This window comes from Trichechus manatus, unplaced genomic scaffold (assembly GCF_000243295.1).
Source record: "Trichechus manatus latirostris isolate Lorelei unplaced genomic scaffold, TriManLat1.0 scaffold00108, whole genome shotgun sequence".
Classification (NCBI taxonomy): domain Eukaryota; kingdom Metazoa; phylum Chordata; class Mammalia; order Sirenia; family Trichechidae; genus Trichechus; species Trichechus manatus.
In genome coordinates, this window is record NW_004444044.1 from 2,387,170 (window position 1) to 2,409,131 (window position 21,962).

The 21,962-nt window shown below is 37.3% G+C and overlaps 1 protein-coding gene across 1 annotated transcript in view; it reads left to right on the forward strand.

Moving 5' to 3' along the window:
• Positions 1–21,962, forward strand: part of ADAMTS3 (ADAM metallopeptidase with thrombospondin type 1 motif 3) — a 365,634-nt gene that overhangs the window by 308,008 nt on the left and 35,664 nt on the right. The window contains exons 6-14 of the mRNA XM_004383320.1: positions 8,331–8,414; positions 10,345–10,501; positions 11,605–11,710; positions 12,741–12,884; positions 13,529–13,661; positions 16,079–16,192; positions 18,291–18,436; positions 19,838–20,013; positions 21,240–21,373. Coding sequence (XP_004383377.1) covers positions 8,331–8,414; positions 10,345–10,501; positions 11,605–11,710; positions 12,741–12,884; positions 13,529–13,661; positions 16,079–16,192; positions 18,291–18,436; positions 19,838–20,013; positions 21,240–21,373 — 1,194 coding nt within the window. The remainder of the gene's footprint in view (positions 1–8,330; positions 8,415–10,344; positions 10,502–11,604; positions 11,711–12,740; positions 12,885–13,528; positions 13,662–16,078; positions 16,193–18,290; positions 18,437–19,837; positions 20,014–21,239; positions 21,374–21,962) is intronic.

The window sequence follows — 21,962 nt, forward strand, 5'->3', positions numbered from 1 at the left end:
TTTTGTTTTAAAGTCTATTTTATCTGAGATTAGTATTGCCACTCCTGCTCTTTTTTGTAGCTGTTTGCTTGATATATTTTTTTCCATCCTTTGATTTTTAGTAACTTTATGTCTTTGTTTCTAAGGTGTGTCTCCTGTAGACAGCATATTGATGGATCCTGTTTTTTTTTGATCCATTCTGTCACTGTCGTAGCCTGGGTTCTCTAGAGAAGCAAAACCAGTAAAGTGTATAAATATATATAGAGAGAGATTTATATCAAAGAAACAGCTCCCGCAGTTGTAGAGGCTGGAATGTCCCAAGTCCGTGAATTAGGATAGACGCTTCTCCCTATTCACATAGCCACAGGGGCTGGAGAACCCAAGATCAGCAGATTGTAAAGCAGGATTCCGCTCACAGGCTGTGAAGATCGATGAATCTCAGGATTGGCAGATAAGCTGATAGCTCAAGTTCCAGGAACCAGAGGTCAGATGAATAGGAGGCAGCCACAGAATCCAGAGTGAGCATCAAGCCAGAACATCTGCTTACATTCAGATGCAGGCCACACCGCCGGGAAATTCCCTTTCCACTGATTGGCTACTCACAGCATATTCAATCATGGGAGTGATCACATATAAATACTGACAGTCATGGCCCAGTCAAGTTGACACACAATCTTAACCATCACAGTCACTGTCTGTCTCTTTATGGGTGCGTTTAGGCCATTTAAGTTCAGTGTAATTATTGATAGGTGTGAGTTTATTGCTGTCATTTTGTAGTGCTTTTTTTTTGTGGTGCTGACGTTTTCTTTGTTCCTCTTAGTCTCAAGCTGAATTCCTTTTGTTTGTTGATTTTTCTTTCATTTCTTTTGTTTTTTTAGGTTTCGTTTTTTCTAGATTTTATGTTTTTCTTCTTTATTTTGATGACTAGGTTGGTTAACTTTCTTTGTGTTTACCTTGAAATTTACCCTTATCTTCCTAGGTTTGAACTAGTCTGTTATTACTTGGTATCCTTGCCTTTGTTTCCATTAGAAGATTCTATACCTACACTGTTTATTCCCTCTTTTATTGTTCTGATGTTGTCATTTACAGATTAACCTCTCTAGTTCCCTGCTGCAATTCTTTTGGTTTTGGATAGTACTTGAAAGTTCATTTCCTAGATTGGTATCTGGCTAGTACAATCCTGCATCCTAGATTCAGCCTGTGGTCTCATGTTGTTTGTTCTCAGACCAAAGGACTCCCTTTAATAATTCTTGTAAGGTTGGTTTGGTTTTTACATAGTCCCTTAATTTCTGTTTATCTGGAAATGTCCTAATTTCACCATCACATTTGAATGAGAGTTTTGCTGTCTATATTATTCTTGTCTGGTAATTTTTTTCTTTCAAGGTTTTATATATGTCATCCCACTGCCTTCTTGCCTGCATGGTTTCGTCAAGTAATCCGAGCTTAGTCTTATTGTTTCTCCTCTGTATGTGACTTTTCATTTTTCCCGAGCTGTTCTCAGGATTCTTTCCTTGTCTTTGGTTTTAGTGAGTGTGATTATGATATACCTTGGTGAGTTTCTTTTGGAGTCTATCCAGATGGGGTTCATTGAGCTTCTTGGATGGTGAGCTGTTCATCTTTCATGATATTGGGGAAGTTTTCTGTTGGCAGTTCTTCAATGATCCTCTCAGTGTTTTCTGTTTTCTCTCCCTATTCTAGAACTCCAGTCACTTGGAGATTTTTGCTTTTGATGGTATCCCACATAATTCTCAGGGTTTCTTCATTTTTCTTCATTCTTTTTTCTGATGTTTCCTCAGAGTTGTATCCAAGTGTTTGTCTTCAATTTCACTGATACTGTCTTCCATCATTTCAAACCTACTCCTCAGCCCTTCTATAACACTGTCCACTTCTGAAATCTTGTTGTTTATCTTTTGGATTTCTAATTGTTGTTTCTGTGTGATTTCTAGTTGTGAATTTGTGTTGGCATTTTGTTCCTGTATTATTTTCCTGAGTTCTTCCATTTTTTTGTCTATATTTTCCATGAATTTGTCTGCCTTTTCCATGAATTTGTCTATTTTTTCCTCATTTTTGTCTGCTTTTTGCTTCAACTCTTCGATAATTCTGAGTATTAGAGATTTTAATTCCCTATCAGGTAGTTCTAGTGCTTCTTCTACTGGAAAGTCATCTGGTGTTTTATTTTGGATGCCTACTGGAACCATTGTGTCCTATTTTTTAATATGTTTTGATATTGTCTGATTTCTTCAGGACATTCAGTAGTTATTTTCCTTGTTTATTGCTTGCAGATTTGTTTGTTTCATCCTGCTTTTTTGTTTTATTTGGTTATGTCTGAGCAGGCGGGCTGTGCATTGTTGGTTGTTTGCTCGTCTGTGAATGCGATTTTTTGCCTCTTTGTCCAAGGGGCAGATTTAGTCGCTCAGCTATGGTGCATCACGGCAGGTCCAGCTGAAGGGGAGTTGCTGGAATGGTTTGTTTGTGGCATGTACTAGGGCTAAGGGGGGGGGGCTGGGAATCAGTGCAGGGCAGGTTACAGTAGGCCATGCCTGTGCTTCTCAGGGGTGTGATGTTCAGCGTACGATGCAGGTAGTCAGGACAGAGGAGGGAGATTGTGATGTGTGGAGGTAAGATGGGTATGGGAAAGAGGAGAGAGAGGAGTGAACCAGGAGCCAACAACAAACTAACAAAAAAGAGTGCTAAGGGAGCTTGCCATTGGTGTAGAGAGATAAGAGACTGAGAAATGGAGAAAAAGAAAATGGGTAAAATAAAATAAATAATGAAAAATTAGAAAAAAAAGAAAAGAGAAGCCCCCCAGGGATCCCACCAGTGTGGCTGCAAAGATGGGGGAAGTGGCTCCCATGTCTCGAAGTACAGTCTGGCTAGAAGGGGTAGAGGTGTCACACAGCGCCAGGTATTCAGGAGACAGGAAGAGAAGGTAAGTATAGAGAGAAAAGAATCTGAGAAATGAAGAAAGACAAAAAGGGCCAAAGAGAGAAAAGAAGACACACACACAAACAAACAAAAAGAAATGCTCCCAGTATCCCACCTCCTGGCTGCACAGACTCAGGAAGTAGCTCCCAAGCCACACAGTACAGCCAGCTGGAAGGGGCTCCCAGGCCAAGAAAAGAAAAAGAAAACAAACAAATCAAAACAAATGAACAAAAAAGCCCTGGGGATCCCATCAGCATGGCAGCACGGGCCAGGGAGCAGTTCCACAGTCAAATGGCATTTCACAGCCTTTCAGGAAGAAGCAAAGATGGCACACGGATCCAGGTGTTTGTGAGAAAGGAGGAGGTGGTGGTGAGAGGTATGGAAGAAACTAAAAGAAGTGGAAAAAAGCAACACCAGCAACAAACAAATGGCACTCAGGTAGCCGGCCACTGTGGGCAGGTAGAATCCAAGTGTTACAGGGCTGAAGCTGGTGCCTCCCAGCCAAGAGGCTGTGGCCAGAGGAAGCAGAGGAGACCAAGTGGGGATGAAGAAGGGTGGGGGGTGAAAGCGTATATCACTGATTACCGGTTGTTCTATCTCCTACTGGGAGCTCTGTGAAGCTGCTTCCCTGTACTCCCTGTTTGCTGATCTCCAACAGGAGTCCACGATGGCAAATCCATGCTACATTACCTGATAGAAGGCCTCTGCATGTATCTCTCCTCGTTCTCTGTTCTCTGTCAGTTTCTTATTTCATTCGGTGCTTTGATGAGTTCTTTATCTCTTCATTTGATGCTTACGGTTTCAGGATTGACGTTTGTCTCTGTTTGACTTAGTTTTTCAGGTCTTTGGTGTGGAGGGACGGTGAGGTGCTTCTGTCTGTAGCGCCCTGTTGCCTGGAAGTCCTCTGTTCCTCTATTTTGATTATTTACTAACATTTTAACCTTTTTTTTTTTTTTTTAGCATGGAATTCATTTACATTTCAACTATATTAAGCTAAATACATGTTATTAATTTATATGTAAAACAGTGTTTGTAATTCAAAATAGCTGCTTTATAAGAAGTATCTTGGGATGAAATCTATCCAAGTCCATGAGTCTTTGGATGAGTGTGCTAGTGACAGGCCTGACTTCACGGCTTTTTACTTTTATTGACATTTTAACATTGGGAATTTCTTAAGAGATAATTAACCCACAAAAGGATGAAGAGTTCCATTTTCTATTAGGCAGTATGAGGTGTGAAGTAAAATAAGAGAATCAGCCCATGACCAAAAAGGCCATAAAAAATGACATCTTTTTGTCCAGCATTCAATTTTTCTTCATACTGAGCTGAAATCTATCCTTTTAATAATATGAACCCATGAATTTTAGTTGTATTTTCTATAGACACAGAATAATTCTAACCCCTCTTCCATATGGCAGCTATTAAGTCTTCATTCTAAGTTTTTCTTTTCACCTCCCATACTTCAATGTCTTTTAAACATCTCATTTTCTCACACTCATAATTTTTTGAGCATTTTTTTTTTTTTTTGCATGAGTTAACTCTTTTAATTCTAATTTTTACCCAACAAGGCAGTGTTCTCATTATAGCCATTTTATGTAGGCTCAGAAAAATAAAGACACACAACCAGTTAGGAGTTGAGCCTGAAGTTCTACTGAAGCTATTAGATTTTGGTGTCCAGGATCTTAACCACTACATTTCCCCATTTTTTATATGACACCTTTTCTAGGACCATTTGCTAGGCTCTTTGCTCTTCTCTGTGTATGTTCAAGTCTGTCAGCACCTCTTTTAAACAACAGCACAGAAAAATGAACTCAGGTGTACTGAGTTCCACTTCACGTGTACTCTGGCCTATACTGGGAAAGTATGAGCAACCTGCCTTGCACACCTATGCAATGCAGGAGAGCGTTGCAGATTTTTCCCCCATGTCTTGGCTTACCTTGAGCAGCTGTTAAATTGGTTCTCACTGTTATATGTATGTGTTTGTGTGTTTGTAAATGTGGTTAAGTATTTACGCATGTATTTTTCCACTTAAAAGGACTCTAAATTTTATATTGTTAAACCACACCTTGTCATCTTTGTTTTTGTTGTTATTAGGTGCAGTGGAGTCTGTTCTGATTCATAGCGACCCTATGTACAAGTGAATGAAACACTTCCTGGTCCTGCACCATCCTTACAGTTGTTGTTATGCTGAAGCCCGTTGTTGCAGCCACTGTGTCAATCCATCTCGTTGAGGGTCTTCACTGACCCTCTACTTTACCAAGCATGATGTCCTTCTCTAGGGACTGCTCCCTCCTGATAACATGTCCAAAGTATGTGAGATGAAGTCTGGCTATCCTTGCTTCTAAGGAGCATTCTGGCTATACGTTTTCCAAAATAGATTTGTTCATTCTTCTGCCAGTCCATGGTATATTCAATATTCTTCACCAACACCATAATTCAAAGGTGTCAATTCTTGTTTGATCATCTTTTTTCATTGTTCAGCTTTTGCATGCATATGAGGCCATTGAAAACACTATAGCTTGGGTCAGGTTCACCTTTGTCCTTAAAGTGAAATCTTTGCTTTTTAACACTTCAAAGAGGTCTTTTGCAGCAGATTTGCCCAATGCAATGCGTCATTTGTTTTCTTGACTGTTGCTTCCATGGGCGTTGATTGTGGATCCAAGTAAAATGAAATCCTTGACATCTTCAATCTTTTCTCCATTTATCATGATGTTGCTTATTGGTCTAGTTGTGAGGATTTTTGTTTTCTCTGTGTTATGGTGTAATCTGTACTGAAGGCTGTAGTCTTTGATCTTCATCAGTAAGTGCTTCAAGTCCGCTTCACTTTCAGAAAGCAAGCTTGTGTCATCTGCATATTGCAAGTTATTATTGAATCTTCCTCGAAACCTGATGCCACATTCTTCTTCGTAAATCCAGCTTCTTGGATTATTTGCTCAGCATACAGACTCAGTAAATATGGTGAAAGGGTACAACCCCGACTCACACCTTTCCTGACTTTAAACCATGCAGTATACCCTCGTTCTCTTTGAATGACTGCCTCTTGGTCTATGTACAGGTTCTGCATGAGCACCATTAAGTGTTCTGGAATACCCATTCTTTGTAATGTTATCCGTATTTTGTCATGATCCACACAATCAAATGCTGGTATTCTTTGCTTTCAGCCAAGATCCATCTGACATCAGCAATGATATCCCTAGTTCCACATCCTCTTCTGAATCTGGTCTGAATTTCTGGCAGTTCCCTGTGAGTGTATTGTTAACTGCTTTTGAACAATCTTCAGCAAAATTTTACTTGCGTGTGATATTAATGATATTGTGAGATAATTACCACATTCTGTTGGATTACCTTTCTTTGGACTGGGCACAAATATGAATTTCTTCCAGTTGGTTGGCCAGGTAGCCGTCTTCCAAATTTCTTGACATAGATAAACCCTGCGTCCATTGTTGTAACATCTCAACTGGTACTCCATCATTCCTGGAACCTTGTTTTTTGCCAGCCTTAAGTGAAACCTTGACCTCTTCCTTCAGTACCACTGGTTCTTGATCTTATGCTACCTCATGAAATTATTGAAAGTCAATCAATTCTTTTTTATACAGTGACGGTGTGTATTCCTTCCTTCTTCTTTTAATGCTTCCTGCGTTGTTTAATATTTTCCCTGTAGAATCTTTCCATATTGCAACTTGAGGCTTGAATTTTTTCTTCAGTTCTTTCAGCTTGAGAAATGCCAAGTATGTTCTTCCCTTTTGGTTTCTAACTCCAGGTCTTTACACATCTTATTATAATACTTTATCTTCTTTGAAATCTTCTGTTCAGCTCTTTTACTTCATCATTTCTTCCTTTTGCTTTAGCTACTCTACATTCAAGAGCAAGTTTCAGAGTCTCTTCTAAAAGAGATTCTTCTAAACTTTTAGTGTCTTCTAAACATTGTCATCTTTAGTATATGCTAATTTAACAGGTTTTTTTTTAAGAAAAGGTCATCTCACCTCCATGTTAGCTCTTCTTCCCTCTTCTGTGTCATCTACAGATTCAGTAAGTATGTCTTTAGTCTGCATTCAAGTCCTTCATCGTTTTAAGATATTCTGTGTAGTCACATTGAGTTCTCAAAACACCTTTTGCTGTTTCTTTGTCAGTGTGAAGTTGACAGTTTTATGATTCATGAGTTTATTTAGAGCCTTCTATAATTCTTGAGTTATAGTTCTTCTTAAAGCCTCTCTCTCATAAATGGAATTATGCTTACTTTTTCTTCACAGCTTTTAAATTTGCTGTGCTGACTTTCCAAACCCTCTGGATCTCAAGTTGAATTATAGTTAGTTTTCTGTCCCTCTTTTATTATGACAAATTTGGGTCACTGTTCTGGGTACACCTAAGAACTTTGTCATCTAGCTAGACAACCACACCTTTCTCATTCCTGTTAGCATTTTCTGAGTTGCTATGTGTTCTTTATTAGCACTCATTTTGTACTAGCTTAGTCAGGAAATACAGATTATAATCCACTTTAGAGTCATATCTGCCAATAAATTACTGTGTGTTTTTGCACATCTGTAAATCTCTACCAGTTTCATCTTCCTTATTTGTATAAGATGGAGTTGAACTATGACCTCTGAGGCTGCTTTAATTCCAATATCTATGATTTGAAAGTATACCAAATTACTTTTAGATATTCTAACCTAACTTTTAAACAAATAAATCAGTCATGCAACTTTCATCTTCTAAGCTATATCGAAGGCTGACATTCATCTGATTTGTCCTTCAATATTTGAATTACTTATGTGACTATACATTTGAGTAGTCACATTAGTATAGTCATATTAGTAATTCAAATATTGAAGGACTCTTAAACTGTTGGTAAATAATCATTATCCCAGCTGCCCCATTTCTGAGGCATACTAGAAGACCCATCGAAAACTTACTGATCCACAGAAAGATCACCACAACTCCTGCACACCAGCCCCATCTCCATGAGCTCCCCCAATGGAACATAGTACCCTTTGCAGTGACACTGGCACCCAGTGGGCAAATGTATGCTGTCTGTTTTTCTCCACCATTGTGGCTGTGGCCACTTACTGCTAGTGGATGCTTTACCAGGGTCATCCATGTGTGGTTGCCTTTGGTGAATATTATAAGTGGATTGAACCATACATGGACTGTTTAAAGCACTATAATAGTTTCATGAAACACTTTTGAGCATATTTTTTATATTCATAATACTGTGGGGTTTACAGAATCTACTCATATGATATCCAAGGATTGTTAGGAAGCTAAAGGTAAGTAACTTTGAGATTTCAGCTTAAACAAAATAAAGAAAAACAAAATGTGATTTAATTCCAGTACTGGTGGTGATTATATGACTGATCCCTCAAATGTTGTACATCTCATGAAATTCTTTGTGTTAACTTTCTTTTAGAAATTATCTGTTTTGTTTCTAGGTAAATGAAATTTACCACGATGAGTCCCTCGGTGTGCATATAAATGTGGTCCTGGTGCGCATGATAATGTTGGGTTATGCAAAGGTAAATGTCTTAAAATATATGAACTGTCAGCCTTAGGAATTGGGTTAGCAAACAGAGGACTAAATTGCTGCAGCTACAGCTAACAGCATAGCTGTATCTCACTTTGATCCGTGTGTTGCTCATAGCTGAGGAGTAGAAACTGCCAGAATGAGTAGAGGAAATCTCTAAATTGAGCAGGTAATGATTTTTGTGCTAGTAACATTTGCTCCTGTGTTCTTCTGTCTAATGGGGATGTAGCTAGTAATCTTCACTTTAGGCATGGCTACATGAATGAAAACAAATGGATACTATTGTGAATAAAGAGACCTTCCTTAGCTTTATCATTATCACCAAACATGTGACTAATCATTAATTTAAAAAGTCTATATTCAGAGTCTACTATGTGGCGGACACATTCCAGGTGCTTGGAATATATTAATGAGCCAAAGAAGACCAAGATCTTTGCCCTCTCTTGATTTGCTAAAACATTTTTGTTGTGTGTCTTTCTGCTTAAGAAAAGTGAAACACATAGTGAATTTTTTTTTTTCACTTAAAATAACTTTTGTCCTTTTGAAAACAATAAGTTGGATTATCAAAATGCACACAGTAGACATTTCACATAATGGAACAAACTTCACCTGGTTTTAAAATGGTACTACATATGCCCCTGTCCTTGGAAATAATGAAAATAATTCTATTTTGGATGGAATGGTTTATTCCCTTTGAGGAGAAAACATGGGAAAGTGATTAACTTAACAATTTCCTTGAAGTTTCAAAATGCTCATACATACCCCCATAATTAAACCTCCTGATTATGAAATACTAGTGAATTTGTGCATTTAGCAACAAGAAAAATCCATGTGTTTGCATTTTCTTGTCTACTTAACATCCACTTACCATTTTCTAATGATAGTGTGTCATTGCTTTTTAGTTCATCACATAAGCCTGACCTACTTTGTGTGGCTAACACTGAATACGAGTCAACTCCAGCTGGAGCTGTTAACAGCCTTCGGTTGTTTTTTAAGTCATTTGTTTGGAGAAGTATGTGATTAGTCTATAACAAATCAAGCTAATTTTACTTAGAATGTAAATACTGATAATAATATTTGCTGAAATGTGATGACAGTGTCAGCCTGTCAGCCAAGCAAGGCGCTAATTTTGGATTCCAAGTTCAATTCCACGTTCTATCAGAACTCCTCTGGGAAGTGTGGCTCCTGGGTTCTTGTAAGGATGGGCCCTTTTCTTTCTCAGCTTTGAACTCTTGACCAAAATTTGATGGTAGCAACATTCTAAGGAGCTTCAATTCATCTCCTGGAACTGCAAGATAAGAGTGTACTCCTCTTCATTATCATGAGGTTGAAAAAATGATGTGTTTTTTTAGTTCTTTATTTTTTCAGGATGAGGTTAATGTAACTTGGCTACTCTCCATGACACTAAGACTTGACCAGCTTTGCTAGCTCATTGGGGAATTTTATTCTTCCTATATGTTGATTAATTCTTGAGCAGAAGAAATAAACATAAATCTTATCCAAAGATCTTTTACTTAAACTTATCTGGAAAATGAAAATCTCATGCTAGAATCTTTCCTTCTATTTTTCTTGTTAATATCTATGAAACTAAAAATCCAAGCTGAATCAAGAATTATTTAGACTACTCAAACTCTTGCTCAAATGATTAATATTGAGTTGCCTCACAATAGCAAGTCTCAGCATCAGATATTTCCATAAATGATGTCAGTCAGCTTTCACACAGGCAATATTGATCATTATAAAGATATACTTCATGGGCATTTAGAACTCCCAGATCAAAGTAGTATCTAAATAAACCCCAAATAACATTACTAAGCCATTATTTAAATAATGTAATTCCAAATTTCAACTTTAGAGAAAGTTATTAAGAGAAACCTTTCAGAAAATATTATGTGTGTCTTTACTATATTGTTTCCACTTAGTCCATCAGCCTTATAGAAAGGGGAAATCCATCCAGGAGTTTGGAGAATGTGTGTCGCTGGGCTTGCCAACAGCAAAGATCAGATCCCAACCACTCTGAACACCATGACCATGCAATTTTTTTAACCAGGCAAGACTTTGGACCTGCTGGAATGCAAGGTATTTCCATTAATATGTAGCAAAAATACTTAAGGGCATGACTTTTCAAAAATTTAATCCTAAATCAGGCAGTCTGTTCAAATGTTCGAATCTCTATCACCACTTTCCACCATGCGACAGCCGGGCATACATTTTCTTTCTGTTCCTTCTGGTAACTTCTTCTGAATTCACAGCATTAAATGCTTCTTAAATACCATAGTAAATTTTGTTTTCCTTTAATGAATGTACACTTGGCATAGGAGAGTAGGGTGCTGGTGTAAAATACAATGTAATTTCCACTAACTGTTTGGAATGAGAAAAGAGATGACACGAGAAATGATTGCTGCCAAAGAGCTTTCTTCCAAAGTCAGTTTATATTTATCTAATAAATTCTGATGTGGACTTTGGAAAAAAGCAGACTTGATGATTTTATTTTCAATGTAGATGGAATTTCTGGCTCTCTTCATCACCACCATGATATGAAGAGCCATTTACTAAAACAGAAAGGCAAGGCTTTGTTGGTAGGCAAAACAGAATGGTAACTCTGAGCAGTTCCTTCCCTCAGGAAAGGGGAAAAGGCAGACCCAAATGAATCTTTCTGAGACCATTACCTGTGACTTTCCCAAGAGAATGTGTCAAAATGCTAGCAGGGAAATAATACTGCCCCTGTGTTGCAGCGGCGACGGTTGTTGGGGCGGCAGAGACAATAACCAATGCCACAACTCTTACAGAGAAGTGGGGCCAGGAGGGTCACTCTGAGGAGTCGAACCTCAGCCTCAGTCCCAGGAGTTTATTTTATAGTCAATACAGCTAACAGTGAAGCAAGTAACAGAATAATGGCTTTGGGTAAATAACAATAAGTTTCGGGCACGGGAGGAGGAATTCAGGTAAACAAGCCGATCAGTAACGGGTTTGGAAAAACAAGTCGTGACAAGTCTCAACATGTTGGGGACAAGTCTCAACATGTTGTGCAGCATAGAGGCCTTTATCCATCCATATTTTAATGGTACATATCCCCACACCCCTGTTTCCTGAAGAGCTTTTTTTCTAGGCAAGTGTCCAGTAGTAATTCTTAATGAGTTTTCTCATAAAATGAAAATAAAAGTAATTGTGATTCTCTACAGGATATGCTCCAGTCACAGGCATGTGTCATCCAGTGAGAAGTTGTACCCTGAATCATGAGGATGGTTTTTCATCTGCTTTTGTAGTAGCCCATGAAACTGGCCATGTGTAAGTCACTGTTGACAGCTATAAAGCAATAAAAGGTCTTTTCTGTTTCTCCCAGTATTATCCATGCTATGAGCAGAGTGCATGTCAGCTTGCAATTCTACTCCCAGGCCAAATGTGAGGAGCTGAAACAGTGAAGAGGTTATGTACCGAAACTAAATGAGTGACTATTGCTTGGAAAGTTACTCCTGTGCTTTTAATAGCTATTGAAAAAGCTATCAGATTGCTTTCTATTTCAAAGTTTCTGTAACTCCTCCTAGAAAGCCACCTTGGCTTAAATGTATACAGTCACACATCACTTAACATCCACGATGCTTTCTAAGAAACAGAACATTATGTGATTTGGACATTGTGCAACACCATATTATGGATGAAGGTCATTTCTGGCATTCACTTCCAGAGTAAGATTTCATTCATATTCAAAATTTGCTGGGGTAAATAACCTCCCTCTACAATTAGTTTCTCTAAGGTTTCAACAAATTCTGCTGCCTTCACATCAGCACTTGCAGACTCACCATTTACTTTCACATTATGCAGCAAACAATGTTGTTTGAAGTGCTTGGACCACCCAGGCTAGCAATAAACTCAGTATCACAGTCTGGTCCTGTGCTTTTTTTAAGCATCTTGAACAAGCTTCGTGCCTTGGCAGTGATCGTCAATGTGCTGAGAGCGATTTGCTTTTGTGTTTGGTCCTCAATCCATGTCATTAGCAGTTTCTCCATATCTGATGTAGGTCCCTCCCACATTTTTGTTAGCCTTGTAGCATTCAGCGGAGCCAATCCTTTAACACCTTGGAGAATGTTTTTCTTTTGTTTTTAAGGATCGTCATGATTGTCAAGTGCAACATGCCTAAATCCACTAAGTCCCAATCTCCTGTCAGGATTTCTTTATTATAACCTTATGGGACCACAGACATATATGCGATTGGACGTTGACTGTATATATTTGCCAGTATTTATTTTCAAAACAGAAATGAAACAAAAGCCATAGCCCCTATGATTCTTACAAGCGGACATCTCACTTTCTGTTCTAGGTTGGGAATGGAGCATGATGGACAAGGCAACAGGTGTGGTGATGAGACTGCTATGGGAAGTGTCATGGCTCCCTTGGTGCAAGCAGCATTCCATCGTTACCACTGGTCCCGGTGCAGTGGTCAGGAACTGAAAAGATACATCCAGTATGTCCCCGGCTGCATGTCATGACAACAATTATATTGTAACATGAACAGGAACATGGTATTGACTTTTAGGACCTTGATCATAACAAGACTCCCAGTGAATGAAAACTGTTGTTCATAATAAACATTTTCTTATTACTTAGAGCATCTGGTATAATGATTCCATACTCTAATCAAGATATTTAAAAAATAAGACTGGAATTTACATGTATTTTTAACTGTGCTTTCCCTTTACTAAATTCTTGATGGAATCTTTGGCTAGTGGTCAAACTTGAGTTAAATATAAAGAGAAGATGGTTAAGTGATTCCTGCATATTATACCAGAATGTCCCATTAGTATAAGTCTCAGGTTCTGTGCTGCCTCACCATGTAGGGGTGCCGCCAGCAATACGGAATAAGGTGTCATGGCACTACTGCATTCCTAAGTCATGTTTGGCTTACTTTCAGGGGATAAATAAGAATGTGGAGTCTTTTTCCAAATGGAACTGAACCAATAACCTTAAAATGTGTTCTTTTTAAACCTAGCTCTATGATCTGATGAAATTTCAGAATATGTGAGCTAAGAATGCTTTTCTGTTAGGACATGATTTAAAAAAAAAAAAAAAAAAAAAGATTAACTGCATGTATTATTTTTCTTCCTACAGTTCTTATGACTGTCTCCTTGATGATCCTTTTGAACATGACTGGCCCAAACTCCCAGAACTTCCTGGAATCAATTATTCTATGGATGAACAATGTCGTTTTGATTTTGGTGTTGGTTATAAAATGTGCACTGCGGTACGTTAATCGGAGTCAATTTAGATTTTGCATCTTGCAGTCTATTCACCTAGCTCCTGTTTGATGAGCTTTACACAGTCACTGGTGCAAATATAAGAATATCTACCATTGTTTTGTGTTTTCTATGTTGCTACATGCTAAATTTAAGTGATTTAAATGTATTATGTGATTTAATCCTTGTTTCAGAAAAGAAGGAACGTAGTATATTTTTATTTTACAGATGAAACAGCTAAGCCTTACAGAAGTTAGGCTACTTGCTTAAGTCACATGTCTGGTAAATAGAGGAGCTGGACTTTGAAACCAAGGCTGTAAGCCTCCTCAACTTTATGTTCTTTTCTTCATTTGGTTTTTGTGACTTTCAGAAATGAATCCAAAGCCTTAGATTGCTTTTCTTTATCTTATTGGCCAGGATTCCATATATCTGTGACTGAGGGAATGGTTTATACATGAGAATTATATGGGCATCATATGGTATAGCAGGGGGCCCAGGAATATGGACTCCATAGGCAGACTTCGTGGGTCAGGTCCTGAATCTGACACTTACTAGATATATGAGCACCTTATTTAATTAACCTGTGGCTTAATTTCCTCATGTACATAATATGGAAAAAGGATAGTATTTATCTCAGAGCACTGATGTAAGGATTAAGTTTGATAATGCAACTAAAGTGCTTAGGACAATGCAGGCACGTAATAAATGCTTAAAGCCATTCTTCCGTGTGTCTATTTAGATAAGAGGTATACTTCATTAAATGTCTCTGTTGATCTTTATTAGTTCATAAAAAAAGAAAGGAAGGGCTTTTTATATTTGGAGCCAGTATATGTGTTAGAGCAAGAAAAATAAGTCTATTTCATGGTACTGAGAAGAAATTAATCTGCACTTTGTAATCTTCCATATGAAGATACCTACAACTATTTCACCTGTCTATAAGGTATACATTGTCAGTTCCTAAGTACATGTATTAATGCTTTAGATCTGTGAATTCTGAAGGATTGACTCAATGCTGTGGAAAAATACAATTTCTGCATTAAGTAATAGGGATTGAGACAAAAAAACTAGGTCCAAAATTGGTACTAATAAAAAAAAAATCTGTGATCATAAGGCTGTATGTGGGTAATTACCTGTGTAGACAATGAATAATTGGATAAACTGATGTTTGATATTTTAAAAGAATCTAAAGAATGATAAGATGTTTATATTTAGAGAGAAAGAGCAAAGACAAGCGAAGAGCATGTACAGATATGTATACGTGCTTAAACATACATTTGAATATTATGTGATGTATTAGGAAAATAATAAAAACATTCTTAACAGTGAGAAAACCAAGATTCCATGCTACTGTCAGATTTGTAGCCATAACTGTAAACTTAACTTATAACTTATATTCTCAGCCATATATTATAGCGAGTATCAAATATATGGAAGAGCTGTCTATAAACTATGTAAAGGTATTATGATATTTTATTATACCTGAAATACTTTATATTACATAGAAAGTTTGATAAATATCTTCTTTTAGTCAACTTATTATGATGAGTATTTTTATTAACTATAACTATCTGGTTCATGGGAGCACTGGTGACACAGTGATTAAGTGCTCGACTGCTAACTGAAAGGTTGGTGGTTCAAACCCATCGGCCACTCTGCAGGAGAAAGATGTGGCAATCTGCTTCCTTAAAGATTACAGCCTAGGAAACCCTAGGGGCAGTACTACCTGTCCTATAGGATCACCATGAGTTGGAATCGACTCAATGGCAATGAGTTTGGCTTTTTTAGTTTTATCTAGTTCATAAGGAGTTCCTGGATAGCGTAAATGTCTAAACACTGGACTACTGGCCAAAAGGTTGGTGGTTGGAACCCACCCAGAGGCACCTCAGAAGACAGGCCTGGTGATATGCTTCTAAAAGTTCACAGCCTTGAACACCCTATGGAGTAGTTCTACTCTGACACACATGGAGTTGCCATGAATCAGAATCGACTCGATTACAGTAACAACAACATCTAGTTCATACCTACAGGTATAAAGAGGAGCCATTGATGGCTTGGGAGCTACAAAGCCATGATAATAAGTATTCATATTTAAAATGTTCATAATAATTGCTAACTCTTTGTAAAATTCCAATATTGTCTATTTTAAAAACCTGAAAATGGAAATGACACACATAAGTATTAGAAGTCAGATAACCAGCTGATCCCAGACAAACCATTGTTTATCACTGATATTTTAGAAAAGCAGAATAAAGTATTCTCTACTTGGAATTCTTATGCAATACTTTCTGTTAACATGCCACAACTTTGGCTATTCACTTGAAATGTAAATATCCAACAAACATGACATGAAGATACTGTATGGAATATGTTGTTGGTATACCTCATACTATCTGTATTTCATTGAGACTTTGATTCTGTCTTCCAGTTCCGAACCTTTGACCCATGTAAACAGCTGTGGTGTAGTCATCCTGATAATCCCTACTTTTGTAAGACTAAAAAGGGACCCCCACTTGATGGAACTGAATGTGCTGCTGGAAAAGTGAGTATATCTGTTTAGTATACATTGAAGGTTTAAGGTATGTTGCATAATGATCATCTAAAAGGGTATGGAAAAAGATGTACATAACTATATTGTCAAGATTCATGAGGTTTCATTATGGTAATACACTAATATAGTTTAGTTCATACCTACAGGTATGAGCTATAGCATATTATACTAACACACTAATATAGAGTATTAGTTTCTTGTGGCTGCGGTAACAAATTACCACAAACTTGATGGCTTAAAACAACAGAAATTTATTCTTTCAAAGTTCTGGAGACCAGAAGTTCAAAATCAGTTTCACTGAGCTGAAATCAAGGTGTCAGCAGGCCCACATTCCCTCCAGAGCCTCTAGTGGAGAATCCTGCCGCTTCCTGCTTCTGGTGGCTGCCATCATTCTTTGATTTTTGGCCACATCACTCCAATCTCTCCTTCCATCTTCCTATTCTTCTTTTGAGTGTGTCAAATCTCCCTATGCCTCTCTCTTACAAGGATATTTTTTATGGCATTTAGAACCCACATGGGTAAGCCAGAATAATCTCCCCATCTCAAAATGCTTAATTTACTCAAATCTACAAAGACCCTTTTTTTCAAATGAGGTAACATTTATAGGTTCCAGGGACTAGGACCTTATATCTTTTGGGCCACCATTCAGCCAACTACAGATAGAAGAGGAAGTAGCTGCTCAACAGAATATCTGATCCCCTGCTAGTAAGATTTGATTTACTTGCTGGCATCCTGTTCCTTGTGAAAGTTGCCCAGAAATAGTCATGTGAACTTACACAGAAGATTTGGCCTAGCTCCTTGGGGACAGATGCCCAGAGGTTTTAAATCTCAAGTGGTGTAGCCAGAACTGAATGTCCAGAAACTGGCTGAGTGCCGTGCTACACTCGTCACAAGGAGAAAGATCTCCAAACCCCAAGCAAAGGCATGTCAAGAACTTAATTTGAAGAGCCTTGACCGGTTTGGAAATAAGAAATTGTAGACGGGATCAAAAGCTGGCAAAGAAAATTTATATAGCTTTTAGTTCTTTTAAAACCCTTTAAAGCTCTGTTTCAAATGTGTATAAACTATATTTGCTGTGAGAATTTATGCATCATAATAATAAAACCTGCCATTTTTAGTGTTCAAACTATGCTAGGCACTATATTAAACACATTGCATATAGTGTCTTGTTTTGAGAAAATTCAGTATTACAAACTTTAGACTCAGAAAGCAAGAGCAATAATGAGTTCTTCCAGTTTTGCTTTATAAAAAAGATAACCCTGTAAGTCAACTCTGAATATCCAACTCCCCTAAATATATTTGTGTTATATTTAAATTTACTAAAGTTGAATTTTAAGAAATACATATATGGCACGTAGTTTGTAAAGAAAGTCAAAATGTTGGAAAGGAACTAAAATTTCTTAAACATCTGCTTTGGGCTGGACTCTATGCTAGGCATCTCTATAGTATTAGGGTTCTGATAGTCCCCTGTTTGTTCTTTACTGGCCAGGTGACCTTAAACTCCTCATGAACATTTCTGAGCATTAATTTGCCTCATCTGAATGGTGAGGATAATATATCTGACCTATTTCTCATTATGAAGGAAAACTTTTAGAAGTATGTAAAAGTGCTTTGAAAGCTGGGTATGTATGGATAAGAAAAGATACATTCTGGATATGTTAAATTATTATTTTCCTAAATCAAGGCACATATTTTCACATCATTCGGTTAAAAGGGAGCATATTACCCTTAAGAATCCTGATAATATAGATAATGAGAGATGAAGGATAGATAGCAACTACTATGCAATTTGGATGCTAAGGTAATTCTTATTGATTATGATGTTTGATACTCACTGGTGAATGTATCATTTACAAACTTGTCTGAATGAATGTTATTTTTTCACTTTAAGTTTTATACTTACAAAATGCATATCTAAGTTATTCTTTTTATAGGGTATCTTACTGATGTAATTGCTTTTGGATAATTTTAAATGCATTTTCACCTGGAAACAAAAAAGAAATGAAGCCTTCAAACAGGTGGCTTTTAACACAACTTCAGCTGTAGTGTATACATGATATTCAGAACTGCCTTTTGTTATTTTCTTAAGTGGTGCTATAAGGGTCATTGCATGTGGAAGAATGCTAATCAACAAAAACAAGACGGCAATTGGGGATCATGGACCAAATTTGGCTCCTGCTCCAGGACGTGTGGAACTGGTGTTCGTTTCAGAACACGCCAGTGCAATAATCCAATGTGAGTATAACCCCTGTAATTCTAATTATTTTTGGACATACCAGAAAATGTTTCAATATCCTCTTATTAATATTCTGTTTCATGGAGTACACATAAAATACAGAACGAGGAACCTAATTGTTCACAGTACATAAACCAGTGGCTTTTTCAAATAAGGAATCCCTCGGTGATGCAAAGTGTCAACATGCTAGGCTGCTCACCAGAAGGTTGGATGTTCTGATCTACCCAGAGGCATCTCAGAAGAAAGGTCTGGCTATCTGCTTACAAAAACCAGCCATTAAAAACCCTGTGGAGCACAGTTATACTGTGAAGTGCATGAGGTCATCATGAGTTGGCGTTGACTCAATGGCAACTAGCTTTTATTTCACATAAACCTCTACTTATGAATCTTGCAAAGAGTAGTCAGCGATGAAGATGATAAGCTCAAGTGAAGATTTCAGATTTTTGAAGAATTAGCTATTCTTCTATTCTGAACTGACCAGGGAAAGTAGATCCCTGTGCTCTTGGGGTCTGGGCACTACAGACTGTGAGTTCTGGCTGCAGAAGTAAAGATGTGTCAGGGAAGGGGCAGTGCCAGCCATAGAGACCCATCTACCCTAGGGTTAGAATGGGAGTGCTTCAGAGTGAGGCAGCAAAAAGAAGGCCAGTGAATTTTTTGGGGGAAAGTTACTCATTCTTTCACTCAGACTGAGATTGAATCACTACTGAGTACTCAGCAAACTTTTATTTTCTGAAGTAGAAAAAAAAAAAAACCTGAAATATTGAACTTAAGACATTCTTCATTGTTTAGAGTTTAACGTGTGAGCAGCCCTTTCTCTCTGTCTCTGGCAAAAGGATGTCTCTGAGCATGTCTTTTAATAAAGACCATCAGTGTCACATACTTGTCTTCTCAGGAAGAGATGATGGTAGCTTTACTGCAAGTAACAAAAACAATAAAAATTATAATAATAAGAGCAACTAAGTTTCTTTAAATAAGTTAACTCATTTAATTCTCACAACTTTTCTCTATGGAAGATAGTATTATTATATGCATTTTACATGTGAGGAAACTGAAGCATAGAGTTGTGGTCAAAATTTCTTTGCATTGTAGCTACATGTTTTATACATGGTGGAAAATATAATTTTCCTTAGTCCAGATATATGATATTTCTTTATATACTTTTTCCAGGCTTTTAAAAGATACTGTTTGAAATGTTGATATAAGTTTGGGTTGCCCCCCACTCCACCTCCCCAGCAGAGATAGGGTGCTTTTGGAAAGGGATCAAAATTAGGAAGTATGAATTCATTCACTTTGTGCTGGCAACCCAGAAGCTCTGGCTTCCTGCCCTCAAGCACTGGTCTGGCAGTTTCAAAGGCTGGACCAAAGCCAAAAGGCCTTTTTAAATGTTGTCTTTTCTTTAGGCCCATCAATGGTGGTCAGGATTGTCCTGGTGTTAATTTTGAGTACCAGCTTTGTAATACAGAAGAATGCCAAAAACACTTTGAGGACTTTAGAGCACAACAGTGCCAGCAGCGTAACTCCCACTTTGAATACCAGAATACCAAACATCACTGGTTGCCATATGAACAACCTGACTGTAAGTAGATGCCTGCTTTTTCCTGCTGTGTGGATGGCTACTTACAGCTTGAGCTTTGTCAACACCAATCCTTTGCACTCTTGATCCCTCTTTGGTAACTTAGAAAACTTGGTGCTTATAGGGATAAATCCTCCTTGGTTTCTAAGAATAAGGCTGAAGTACTCCTTTCTGTAGAGATGTGAGAATTGTGAAATCGTTCCTGGCAGACAGCATTACCACCATCACCCGTGAAAAGACCAGTGGAAAGCAACAAATGAGAGAAAAGTATAGGCAAAGAAATAACTTCCTGATTGAACTGAAATCCCTTTGCTAGGAAATGCTTGTGGAATATTGTGACAGTTCGTTTCTCAATAACTAGAGAAAAATATAGCCCTTTTATAATTGAATCAGGACCAATAAAAACAAATTGTTGAATAATAAAAGGTTCTTCATAGGTTTTACTTTTTACTTATATACTGTACACTAGTTATCAAAAAAATAGACTTTGAATTCCCATGTGATGTTTCACTTCTTACTTCTGAATTTTTGTTAAATATGTTCAAATGGAAACTTCTTGCCATATTTCTTATTCGGGTGAATAAAAGAAAATAGTTACATGGTTATCATGTAGTATAATACACTACTGGTTTCAGTTTGAAAGCTGTTTTAAAGGAAAGGTACATGCACGTTGAAATTCAAAGTTGCAGTTCGTTAAAAAGAAATGCATTATTTTTTATCTATTTTGATGAAATGTGTTGCATAATTTATATTAAATTTAATTAAGAAGTTCCTGCAAGAAGCAAAAACTACATTATGTGATTGGGCCAAATCAAAGAGAAGCTCTTTCAGCCCTCCAATAGCCACTAAAACCAATTAGGTTTAACTCAATTGAGTTAAAGTTTATTAAGTGGCCGTGGTTTTAAGTTGCAAGTCAAGGATTGGCTTACAACTCAGTTTACCTGGGACAGTCCCAGTTTATTCCTGTTGGTCCTGCAAAATTATTAATAGAACCCCCATTCGCTCTCAAAAGTATCCCAGTTTGGATGATAAATTACATGATCATCTTGGTTAAAATAAATATTCCAAATATGCATACTTGTCTCTTGTTCCTTGTTTTATTTATTTGTACAGTATCCCTTGTGTTTGCAAGAAATCACACTAAAACCTTGTATTTTAATAAAATAGACTGTGCTCTTCAAACATACTATTTTATGTGAATCATTAATTTTATCCTCCATACTATGCAGCTAAGAAAAGATGCCACCTTTACTGTCAATCCAAAGAGACTGGAGATGTTGCTTATATGAAACAGCTGGTGCACGATGGAACGCGCTGTTCTTACAAAGATCCATACAGCATATGTGTGCGAGGAGAGTGTGTGGTGAGTTAAAATTGCTCCCCAAAGGCTTCCTACAGTATTGGGCAATTCTACATGTATTATTGTTCAATGTTTTTAAAAAAATTTCTTTAACTGTTTATTCCATGTGGAATCACATTGTAATGAAGGCCTATGGATAAGTCAATAGCTAAAATAAACTTGGGAGCAATTTTGTTTACTGAAATCAAACTTTGGTCACTGAAGAATCAAAATTTGAATAGTTTGCAATGTCTAAGTTATTCTGTTACCTCCGGATTGGAAATTATGCAACTTGGGAAGAATGCATTTGCTTTGAGCATTTTCCTAGTAGCTGTTTGATATTAAAATACAAGCTTTTCTTTTTTTAAAAAAATTTAATGCTAAATGTACTTTATTTTTTCTCTAAAAGGTAATAGAGACTTCTCTTTCTTCCTCTCTCACTTTTTAATTGATTCTAAGTTTAAATGCTAAGTTCCACATCAGAACAAAAGTAGTGCAGAAGCAGACAGGGACTGCAATAGAGGATCCCAGACAGAGATGGAGAAAAATGTAGAACAAAATTCTAACTCACAAAAAAAGAACAGACTCACTGGCCTGACAGAGACTGGAGAAA